At 36.8% G+C, this 12,033-nt stretch overlaps 2 protein-coding genes across 2 annotated transcripts in view; one reads left to right on the forward strand and one right to left on the reverse strand.

Annotated features, from left to right (window-relative positions):
* ZNF41 (zinc finger protein 41) overlaps positions 1-12,033 on the reverse strand; it is a 722,252-nt gene that overhangs the window by 287,285 nt on the left and 422,934 nt on the right. The window lies entirely within an intron of this gene.
* The window catches only part of RP2 (retinitis pigmentosa 2 (X-linked recessive)), a 32,496-nt gene that overhangs the window by 12,334 nt on the left and 8,129 nt on the right, over positions 1-12,033 (forward strand). Inside the window, exons 2-3 of the mRNA XM_004689984.2 lie at positions 2,626-3,291; positions 7,231-7,345. Of these exons, the coding sequence (XP_004690041.1) occupies positions 2,626-3,291; positions 7,231-7,345 (781 nt within the window). The remainder of the gene's footprint in view (positions 1-2,625; positions 3,292-7,230; positions 7,346-12,033) is intronic.

Consider the following 12,033-nt stretch of genomic DNA (forward strand, 5'->3'; position numbering starts at 1 on the left):
AACATTAATTATTTAAATTCTTCTGTGACATCTTATTGCCCATGGGTAACTTCTGAGCTTAATAACATGGTGCTTGCCTACCTCTCTAGCTTTGTCTGCTCCTTTTCCAGTCTCATTGGTAACACCAAACCACTTTTAGATTTTTCTCATACTCCCTAAAGATTTTATGCTTTGTTTATTCTTTTTCTTTTGCCTGTGTGGGAATGTGGATTTTTTTTTTTTACTCCTATCTCTTTTACCTGGTGAACTCCAACTTATTCATTCTTACTTTGTACAGAAATTCTTACTCCTCCTCCTCCCCTGCACCAGCTGTCCCTCCACTGTGCTTGCAGAATATTCCTGGAATTTCTCATTACACAGACAGGCTGCTTTTAAATTGTCGGCTCAGCTCAGTGTTTACTTCTTTTATGGCAAGAGTCAGTTGGTTATATTCACTTCAGTGCCTAAAACAATGTCTGGCTCATATTGGGTGTTCAAATGTTGAATGACTGAAGATCCAGAGAGTTATATTACCTTTTTCAAGATGTAGCTGCTCAAAGATGACAAAAATGTGATTATAAAACGAGTGTCCCTTTTATTGCCTCATGTGACTGCCCATATTCCTCTAGTCTTTCAAGCAGAATAAGTATATTTATTGTACAATACTGCACATACCACTTTAAGCCTACCTGCTAATGATTAAGATGAGTAAGTTACCCTTTGAATTTTTACATACTGTAAAAATTATGTTTTTTACATACTGTAAAAAATACTGTTTCTAGTGCATGACACTATTCACAAACAGTTAAAACAGTGCAAGTAGATTCAAAAGTAATTTGCATACACCATAGTGGCCTCCTACTGACTGTATTTTGATAGGTCAGTTAAACATTTAAAAAATGTCAGATTCAAAACATATAGATTTAAAAAGATTTTTTGAGCTTAGTTTAGAATACCTAAGGATGTGCATTTCTCTTGATAACTAATGATGTTGAAATTTTTTTCACATGCCTGTTGGCCATTTCTTCTTTGGAGAAATATCTTTTTAATTCTTCTCATTTTTGATAACAAATGCTGGAGAGGATGTGGAGATAAAGGAGCCCTTACACTGCTGGTAGAATGCAGACTGGTCCAGCCACTATGGAAAACTGTGTGGCGGTTCCTCAGAACACTAAAAATGAATCTACCACATGATCCAGTGGTGCTACTCCCAGGAGTCTACCCAGAGGACACAAATTTGAAAGGAAGCCTGCACTCCTGCACTATTTAAAATAACCAAGATATGGAAACAAACCAGATACCCCAAAATAGACGAATAGGTCAAAAAGTTGTGGTTTTTACATAGTGGAATACTACTCAGTGATCAAAAAGACATACTCATGCCATTTGTGGCTATATGGATGGAGCTAGAAGGGATTATGCTAACTGAAATTAATCAGAAGCAAAAAGATAATTATCAGGTGGTCTCACTTATATGTGAAATTTAGAGAAACCAAACAAAAATGGTCAAGAAAAGTAAAAGCTAGCATCTGACCATACACCTGAGGCATACAGCAAAGTAGGGGGAGAATCAAAACAGGGGAAAGATGAACACAAGGAACTATGATGATTTAGGGGTGATAATGTGGTGGGAGAACTATGGGGACTACGATGATATAAGAAAAAAGTTGTAGTTAATGAAAAATAGAATACCTAAAGATGGAAGTGGTGAAACTTGAAAAATTACATTGTAGGATTAGCTCAGTAAATCTCTGAATCAAACTTGTAGATGCAGGGTCTAACATACTATGATTCTTATATATATTGCAGAAATCAATCAGGGTTTAGAAACAAAGATCCAAGCTTCCATTCATGGAAAGACAGGGAAATCTGAGTGTATTTCAAATTTCAGAAATTTTTAAAGAAAGAGAAGTAGTTTTAAAAATGAAACATCTGAAAAAGGAAAAAAAGGGTTAGTGCTAAAATATTCCTTAATCAATCTAGTATGCTCTGTATGTGTCTGTGAGAGAGAAGAAAGCAGAGCAGAGGTGAGGGGAATATGAGAGAGAGGAGAGGGAGAAGAGTAGAAGAAGAGAGGATGGTTTCCCAAAAACTGTTTTTATAGTTGATATGTTGTGTAGTACATAAACAGTATGCACATGTTGTATTGGGTTGATTTGCCTTGAGTCTTTTTTTTTTTTTAAAGATTTATTTATTTGTGCATACAGAACTGGGGTACAGGCCAGAGGCTCAGGGGCGGTGAGAGGCTTCACCAGAGACAGAGTGGGGAACAGAACAGGCAGAGCGACGAAGTACACTGCTGAGGGGAGCAGCGGGCGGGTCAGGAGAGGTCTGCCACACCATGTGGTCACCTCCGGGGCAGGCGGGAATTGAACTCATGCGGAAGCAGCTTTAGATTCTCAGTGCTGTGCTTTAACCCGCTGCGCCACCAGGGAGGGCCTGCCTTGAGTCTTTTTTAATGTTTAAGTTTTCTCTCCTTTTCTGTCCCCTCATGCCTTTTATTTATAGGGGGAAAATTACTTTTTGTGTGTGTTACAAAGTTAGTGAAAATAGGAATGTAAATTGCACACTAACACCCAGTAGGCTCTTAGTTAATATTTATTGAATAATGTTCATAATATTCAAGGGCTGTGTTTTGTCCTGCAGGTTGATCCAAAAGACTACATCTTCAATGGACTGAAGGATGAAACAGTAGGCCGCTTACCTGGAAAAGTGGCAGGACAACAGTTTCTCATTCAAGACTGTGAGAACTGTAACATCTATATTTTTGATCACTCTGCTACAGTTACTATCGATGACTGTACCAACTGTGTGATTTTCCTGGGACCTGTGAAAGGCAGCGTGTTTTTCCGGAATTGCAGAGATTGCAAGTGTGCACTGGCCTGCCAGCAGTTTCGTGTGCGAGACTGTAGAAAGCTGGAAGTCTTTTTGTGCTGTGCCACTCAACCCATTATTGAGTCTTCCACAAATATCAAGTTTGGCTGTTTCCAATGGTACTACCCTGAATTAGCGTTCCAGTTCAAAGATGCAGGGCTTAGTATCTTCAATAATACCTGGAGTAACATTCACGACTTTACACCTGTATCAGGAGAACTCAACTGGACTCTTCTTCCAGAAGATGCTGTGGTTCAGGACCATATTCCTCTGCCTACTACCGAAGAGCTCAAAGCTGTCCGCATTTCCACAGAAGCCAACAGAAGCATCGTTCCAGTGTCCCGGGGTCAGAGACAGAAAAGCAGTGATGAATCATGCTTAGTGGTATTATTTGCTGGTGATTATACTATTGCAAATGCCAGGAAACTAATTGATGAGGTAAGGAATGAGGGAAGAGAGACAGACATCTAGCTAGACACACCACTTCCCGGAGAACGTCTGTTCTTCTCAAATTGGCTCTGAAAAATACTGGCAATTATGACGTGGTAGTCCTCTGCCCATGCAGATTTATCTGTAATCTTGTTGCTTAGACCTCAGAATACTTTCCTTTTTAAAAAAAAAAAAACTTTAAAAAATGATTCAATTTAGCAAGCACTTATGTGTAAATTACTGTTACTGCATTTCATTAATTATAGGAAGAACATGTTTTCCACATTTTTGTTTATTTGTAAGCCATCTTAAAATTGATGGCAACTTAGAGCTGATGAAATAAGTGCTAGAGTAGAGATTTAAAGACAGAATTCTCTCTCAAAGGACTTCCATTCTTTACAATAATTGATTTCCATGGAAACTTTAGAAAGTCATACTGCATAATAAAGCATAATTATTTAGTGGAGAAATTTATTAGGCATATTAATTGGGTCAGGGGTGGGGAAGACATTTAGAAATGCAACTTTAGACCCTGTCGTGACTATGAGTCAACCTCCACATTCCATTTTTTTCCATTGCTCTATTGCCCAAAGAGGAGGTGGGTATGGAAGGGTGAGGTGGGAGCTGGCATAGCAGCAGTGTTGGGCTCAGGAGCGGGACTTGTTACTGAACTTCTGAATAACGAAGAGTTCTTTGCCTACCACCCTCCACTTGAGAAATGACTGAGGATGTACACATTAGGGCTCTAGAAGCAGCAGTTCCTGTATTGTGGGCTTGCCAGTGAGGAGGCAGCAAGCAGTAGTATGTACTGATTATCCATAAGTCAGATATTCTTCAGAAGGAGTCTGTTTGAAGTTAAAAATCAGTTGCCAGAAATGGAAAAGTGAATGAAAAACTCATCAAGTCTCTTTTCAAATGGATTTTTTCAAGTTGGCACAGTTTTGTCAAGAGGAATAATTTTAGGATGAAAACTGTAACTGACTACCTCTGCAACTGTGGACATTTTACAATACAGAAAACCAGTCTCTGAAACCTACCAAGTATATAGCTGCAGTCTAGTTCTCAAAACAGAAGCCAAAACATAATTTTTAAGGCTTTCATGCTTTCCTTTTTAATTATGCCAGTTCGACTGGAAAAAAATGCTATGAATCTGGTATGATACAGAGCAAGTGCTGCTGGTCTTGGAGCTATCTCATAACAAATCAATCCAACATCTAGATAGATATTTTCACTATACTGTACAGTGATATTTAAAAAAAAATCTACATATCATTTTTCAAATGTTGTATTCAGATTAAACTCCTTTTGGGTAGGTATTAAGGAGTGGACATAACGAATACATGACATTTAAAGAAGAAAACCATCAAAACAAATACTATCTTTTACCACAAGGCATTAGCTATTTTAACCTCTGGTTTCTGATATGTGAAATGGGAGTATAGTGTGCCCTTGAAAGACTATGACCAGGAACAGTGATAGTCTTTCGAAGCCCTTCTGGACTCTAAAATTTAAAACAAAATCCCACAACAGCAGCAACAATAATCTTAGCTAGCACTTATATAGTCTTTTCCATCTATCAGGCACTGTTTTAAGGGATTTATATGAATTAACTAAATTCAGAATAACCTACAAAAGAGGTCCAGTACTTTCCTTTTTACAGATAAGGAAAATGAGCCACAGAAAGGAGAAGGAACTTGCAAAAAGTTCACTGAGCTGGTAATCAGCAGAGCCATGATCTAAATCCAGGTAACCTGAATTTGGAAGCCAGTGTAGGCTTAGATGTTACTGTACTATCTCAGTGGTAAAGGAAACTCGATGAACGCCTGGTACAGCAGGTATGTGACCAAAAAGCTCGTGCAGCTGAGACAAATGTTACCCTCCAGCCTAGAAGGAAACCCTGAGACTTTTTGGCTAGAGGTATTCTATTTAATTCTGAAAGTACAGAGTTAAGGACTGAAAAGAGAAAAAAAATACAAAATGCCAAGTACATATGAAGACGGTATATCAAAATGTCTGAAAGGCCAATTACTTACCTATTAAGAGATTACATATTTTTTTAAATGAATCTTGAATTCCTAAGAAAATGCATGTTAGAAGCTCATTAATTCTGAGCTGAAAAAAATGTAAACCTTGAGTTGATGTCATACATGAACAGCTTAGAGAGGAGCTTCTGTTAAACACTAGGAAATGGGAGTGCAAGAGCTCATTTGTCATTGCTTTATAAATTAAACATATGTTTTTTGAGGTAGGAAGTGTAAGACGGGAACATAGGAAGTCCTGAAAAGCTGAAAAGAAGCAGAAAATACACTATGTAGGGAGTCGGAAGAAGTTATACTGGACCTGAGTTTTCTCACCTAAAATTCAAATCTCTTCCTCTTACCTGCATCATGGTTATGGCAGGATCAATTCAAGTCAAAGTAATTTGAATTATGTAAAAGTAAAATACTGCATATGTTCAAGTCTTTAAAACTAGAATTTTCATGAGAAAAGTCTGCAAATGTCTGTAGTGAAATACCAAATTAGACATAGGTTCATAGTTCATTGGTTTTTGATAAGAGTATTTTGAATTAATCATCTTTTGTCGAGTTATGTGTCTGACTATAAAATGAGGTGATGAACAGCTTAGAAAATTAGAAGCAAATGTAGAATTGTTTCTGATGCTTTGAGTAACTTTGCACTCATCATCTGGCAGTGATGTCCACATAATTTCCTGCTAGTTTATGTCTTTTTTCTTTTCTGAGGCAGCATTGAGAGTTCTGAAATAGGATTTGAGTTTGAATCCAATTTGATGGGATAGTATGGAAGTGGCTTAATGCCTTTGCATTTTTTAAAATTACTTCCATGATTATTTAAAAATTTAGTATGCATTCATTGTAGATTACTGTAGAAATAAGTTTTCATATCATCAGTAATGTACTTTACCTTGAATACTCTTTTTCAGAATTTTTTTTTAATTTATTTGGTCTGTAATCAGGTTAGTTGGGTTTGAATTCCGGCTCTATTATTTAACTGTTATGTGACCTTGGGCAAGTGTCTTAAGTACTTTGTCTTAGTCTTCTCATCTGTAAAAAGAATAATATTAGTAACTACCTCGTGAAGGGGTTAAGTGGTTTATACATGTAAAGTACATTTAACTGCTTGGCACATAATGAGCACCCCATAACTGTCATAGATTATTGTGTTAAGCTATGAAAATTTGTATCATGCTTTTAAAATTAACATTATTATATAAATATTTTCCCATTTTATTACAACATCTTTGTTCTGTTTAGTGAACTGTGGTATTTCATCATGTGAATATACAATTATTTACTTCACTATTTTCCTCTCATTGGATAGCAGCAAACTAAAGCTTGCATCTGTTAGTTTTGGTCAAAAAAATGTAATTGTATTACATTTTGAGGGATAATTCACACTTATTTGACCCTTAGTCTCAACAGTAAGTATTACAGTACTAATTCTTTTTTTTAAAGATTTGTTTATTTATGCATAAATAAATAACTGGGGTACAAGCCAGAGGTACAGGGGTAGTGAGAGGCTTTGCCAGAGACAGAGTGGGGAGCAGAACAGGCAGATCTACTGAAATACACTGCTGAGGGGAGCAGTGGGTGGGTCAGGAGAGGTCTGCTGCGCCATGTGGTCACCTCCGGGGCGGGGATCGAACTCATGCTAAAGTGGCTGTAGCTTTTTGGTGCTGCATTTACCCACTTTGCCACCAAGAAGGGCCTTTACAGTACTATTTCTTAACCAGATCACCTATCTCAAAGAAAGAATCTCTCACATGTGAGAAGATCTTGTACTGCAAATGCCTCCTGAATTACAGTCACAGCTAAAACAAAAGCCATTGTGTAGTTTGCATTTTGTACAGAGAAGTACTTAAATAGGAGAATTTTTTTTTAATCTGAGAAGTTAATCTTTACATCTAAAATAAACATTTCTTTCCCACAGATGGTTGGTAAAGGCTTTTTCCTAGTTCAAACAAAGGAAGTGTCAATGAAAGCTGAGGATGCACAACGGGTTTTTCGAGAAAAAGCACCTGATTTCCTTCCTCTTCTGAACAAAGGTACCTTTGGGATAACTGGTATACTTTTGTGGTTATTCTCTTGATTTGATTTATTCTTACCTTTATCATCTCTCTTACATTTCTCCTCTTTCTCATTTGTTTTATGTTCGCTCCTATTACTATTCAGAAACATCAAAATTTTCACAACATTCAAAAAACCCTGTATTACTAGTAATTATTCATTAAAGGTTTTTTCCTATTTTCTTAGCACTTCAAAGTCACATTTTATTATTACGTGTTTTATCATATTATAATGAGGGAACATTTATTCTCCCTGCCCTGAGTTGCAAAGCACTTAATAAGGTTTCTTTTAGCCTGCAGTATGCTTTGACCCTACTGGAAAAAAAAGAAATATAAATGAAATGGCATACTATTTTATGTATTTAATATGACTGATTGAAAACTCCCTAAGCATAATTAAAATTGTTTTCCCCAATCACCAGTAAATTTCAGATATAAATATGTCTAAAAACAGAAGAACTGGTGTTCATATGCCTTCCAGACAGCAAACCTATATAGTATATAGGTGTACTGATTCTAAATGACAGAATTCTGTTTATCTTTCAGAGTTAGGCATCATTTGCTCAAGACTCATCAGGCTTTTCTTGACTGGCCTGAGCAAATATGTACAGTAATATGCAATGCTGAATGGGTATAGCCTAGACAAAGGTCACATCTGTATTTAAATGCTCTTTATAAATAAGCTGTAAGAAACTATACAGCCATGTATAAAAATATTGGAGTTAGAATAATTTTAATAGTTAATGCTGGTTGTAATTCAGCCATAATTCATATAGTATTTTATGTACCTTTGTAGTCACTATAGTAGTATCAAGGACTTGCTCCAACCCAGATTACCTAACAGGAAATTTGACCTGGCACCTTTGAAACAACATTTTGACATTGTAAGATTCTGATAGGACCTTGAAAACAAACCTTGAACTCTCAACAACTTTCAGAAATTGGATCTCATAATAAGTCCAATAAACACCTTAAAGTGTGAGGATTAGAGATGAAGTAAGCTTATGAGTAGGTCTAGACAATTTATGCACGCATTAATGTTGGTGAAGTGGTTTCATAGAACTGTTCCAACTTTAATATTGTAACTATTTAAGCAAAACAACATTTTATGTGGAAGAGTTAAAATGTTCTGTTCCAGAAAAAAAAAAAGTTGAACTAAAACCAATGGGCAGATGTTACAGGAATTTCAGCAAATAAGCATCATATAAACAGCTTTGCAAGCCAAAGATGACCATAGGAAGTACTCAAAGACTAATGAAGTCATGTCAAAAGATCACAGGAGCCAGCTTGATGGCATTTCCACTGGCCAAATTTTGGGAAATAAGAACATCAGAAAAAATAATGAAGGGAACTGATTTAACAATGACAGAAATCCATGTATCCATATAAATAATTAAAAGGGGAAAGAAGGGAATAAAGGAGAAATCTTTTGCTCTTTACAGAATACTGTAAGCTAATAAATGTAGAAGGAGTGGTAAACTTTGGAAATCACCATTTTCCCATTCCCAGTGTAATTAAGTCATATGATTATTTGTAGACATTTGAAGCAATTAGAGTAAAAATTACTAACAAATAGGTTATTAATACATTTTAATTCACAGGGGAAGTATACCTTTACAGCAGATACTCGGTAATCCACATTAACTGAGTTATCACATTTAGCATTTCTGATGGCTGGACAACCTGAGATTGTTATTTCTCCTGATACAATGCAGTAAGAAATACACAACATCACCTATGAAGTATTCTTGCCAACACTATTTTACCTGAATCTAATGGAGCCAAGACTTAATTTCTAATTTATAGAAAAGAAAGAACAGGGGCTCTAGGGACACATTAAATGACATTGTAAAAAAAAAAAAAAACACACAGCGAGTCAAATCTGAAATAGAAGATATTCACAAGAAAATTAGCCAGGATTCTCTGGACAGTGTCCTGGAAAGCCAACGAAAATGATGGGGAATTGTCCTGGATTAAAAGCAACATAACAGGACCTCTCTGGTGGCACAGGGGTTAAAGTCTCAGCACTATCAAGCACTATCAAGCAGCTACTACAACCTGAGTTTGATCTCCAGCCAGAGAGCTAATCCAGTGGCGCAGCAGACCTCTCCTGTCTTGCCTGCTGCTCCCCTAAGCACTCTATTTCAGCTGATCTGTCTGTTCTGCTTCTCAGTCTACCTCTGGTGAAGCCCCCCACCCCACTCCCTGCCCCACACCTCTGGCCTACACCCCAGTTCTTGTCTGAATAAATAAATAAATATATTTTTTTAAAAAAATGAAACTAAATGTAGCACATGAACCTTAATTGGATCTTGGATTGGGGTAAAGTGAGCTATAAAACAGTGAAAGATGTTTTGAGGAGAACTGGGGATATTTGAAGATGGCATTATTTAATTATCGTTAGTATGTGTAGGTATCACAGTGCTATTATGATCATGTAGGAGAGGCATGCTCAAGTATCATGAAATCTGCTGCTTTCAGATGGCTCAATAAAACTAAACATAGGTGTATGCACATTGATGGAATGTAGAGTGTGATGAAGCAAATGTGGACAAATACTAACATTTAATGGATGTAGGCAAGCAGATATTTAAGTTTTTTCATCTTTTATATGTTTGAAAACTTTCAAAATAAAAAGTTGGGAATATTCTAAACTGATCTATATTGCATTGACTGCTGTAGAATAGTGAGTAGGCTATCAATGGAAACATTCCAACAGCAGCTGGATGAATTATATATCCTCACCTAAAAGTGACCACCAGTAATTTTTTAAAGATTTATTTATTTATGCATACAGAACTGGGGTGCAGGCCAGGGGCACAGGGGCAGCGAGAGGCTTCACCAGAGACAGAGTGGGGAGCAGAACAGGCAGATCGATGAAGTACACTGCTGAGGGGAGCAGCCGGTGGGTCAGGGGAGGTCTGCCTCACAATGTGGATCACCTCAGGGCGGGATAGAACTCATGCTGAAGTAAGTGGCTTTAACTTCTGAGTGCTGCACTTTAACCCGCTGCGCACCAGGAGGGAGGGCCCCACCAATAATTTTAAGGAGGGTTTCTCAACCTCAGCACTATTGACATTTTAGAACAGATAATTAACTCTCTGTTGTGGGAGCTGTCCTGTATGTTTTTGAGGATGTTTAGCAGCATCCCTGGCTTTCATCCCTTGGTGCCAACAGCAGTCCCCTCAGTTGTGTCAGCCAGAAATGTTGTCAGATGTTGCCAAGTCTCCCATGGGGGACAGAATTGCTCCTAGTTGCAAACCACTATTCTGAGCTCAGAGTAGACTTGTTCTTTGGAAAATTCACTTTTATTTTAAATAGATAGTATCTCAGAGTCTCTACATTTTTCTTTTCAGGTAAAGTAGCCACAGTATTTATTTTCAGTTGACTGGGCTACCTGACTGCTTAGTGAGACAACTCATTGTGTTTTCCATATTGAGAATCTTTCAAACTTGACTACTCCTTAGAATCAAATATCTGAGCTAAAACCTGGAGTTTGCATTTTAAATAGTTCCCCAGGTAACTTATTATTATTGTTGTAGGCCACTATGTAGACTTGGGCTTCTATTCTGAATGAGATGAGAAGCTTCCATTTGTTAAATACAATTTTTTAATATTAGGATAATTTTAATACTTAACAATTGTTTTCATGTCTATATAGCTTTGTGGGTATGTTGCCATACCTCACATGTAGACATACTTTACTTAGCATCACCACAAATACATGGAACCTTCCAGTATCTGTCTCTCACTTTGTCTTAATTTCACTTAGCATAATCACCACATCAATTCATTTTGTCCCAAGAGGCACTATTTTGTCTTTTTTTTATATGAATTCTATACCACAGTCTCCTTATTCAGCTGTCAGTGGGCACATAGGTTGATTCCATAACGTGACTATTGTGGATGATAATGTTGCTATGGACACAGGAGTGCATAAATCTATTTTTTTTCAAACTCTTTGGGTAAATATCTAGCAGTGGTATTGCTAAATCATATGGAATTTCCATTTTAATTTTTTGAAAGAATCTCCATACTATTTTCCACAGAGGTTTCATCAAATTACATTCCCACAAATGGTGGATGTGTCTTCCTTTTCCTCCATATCCTCGCCAACATTTGTTGTTTGCATTCTTTTTGATGTAGGCCATTCTCTCAGACATGAGGGAATATTTCATTGTGATTTGGATTTGCATTTCCCTTAGAATAAATGATGCTGAACATTTTTTTTTTCATGTGTCTGTAGGCCATATGAATGACTGCTTTGAAGAATTATCTGTTTAGCTCTTTTGCCCATTTTTTGGTGGGTTTTTATTTTTTGTTGCTGTTAATAAGTTGCGTGAGTACTTTATATAACTTGGAAATGAACTTAGGTGTATGATGGGAAAGTATCTTCTCCTGTAGGTTGCCTTTGTATTTTTGTACCTTTTTACTTTGATATAGCCCCATTTATTTATTTTCACTTTTGTTATTCTTGCTATTAGTGACGCATACCAAATGTGTCTCTCTGATTGATAGCCATAAGTATACCACTGTGTTTCTTTTAAATATGTCATGATTTCAGGTCTTAAATCCAGATCTTTAAGCTATTTGTAATTAACTTTGTGTGTGGAGTTAAGTTAGGGCCTAGTCGGGGTTTTTTTGTTTTGGCTTGGTTTTTGGTTTGT

Source organism: Condylura cristata, unplaced genomic scaffold (assembly GCF_000260355.1).
Source record: "Condylura cristata isolate star-nosed mole 26May11 unplaced genomic scaffold, ConCri1.0 scaffold00027, whole genome shotgun sequence".
NCBI classification, from domain to species: Eukaryota; Metazoa; Chordata; class Mammalia; order Eulipotyphla; family Talpidae; genus Condylura; species Condylura cristata.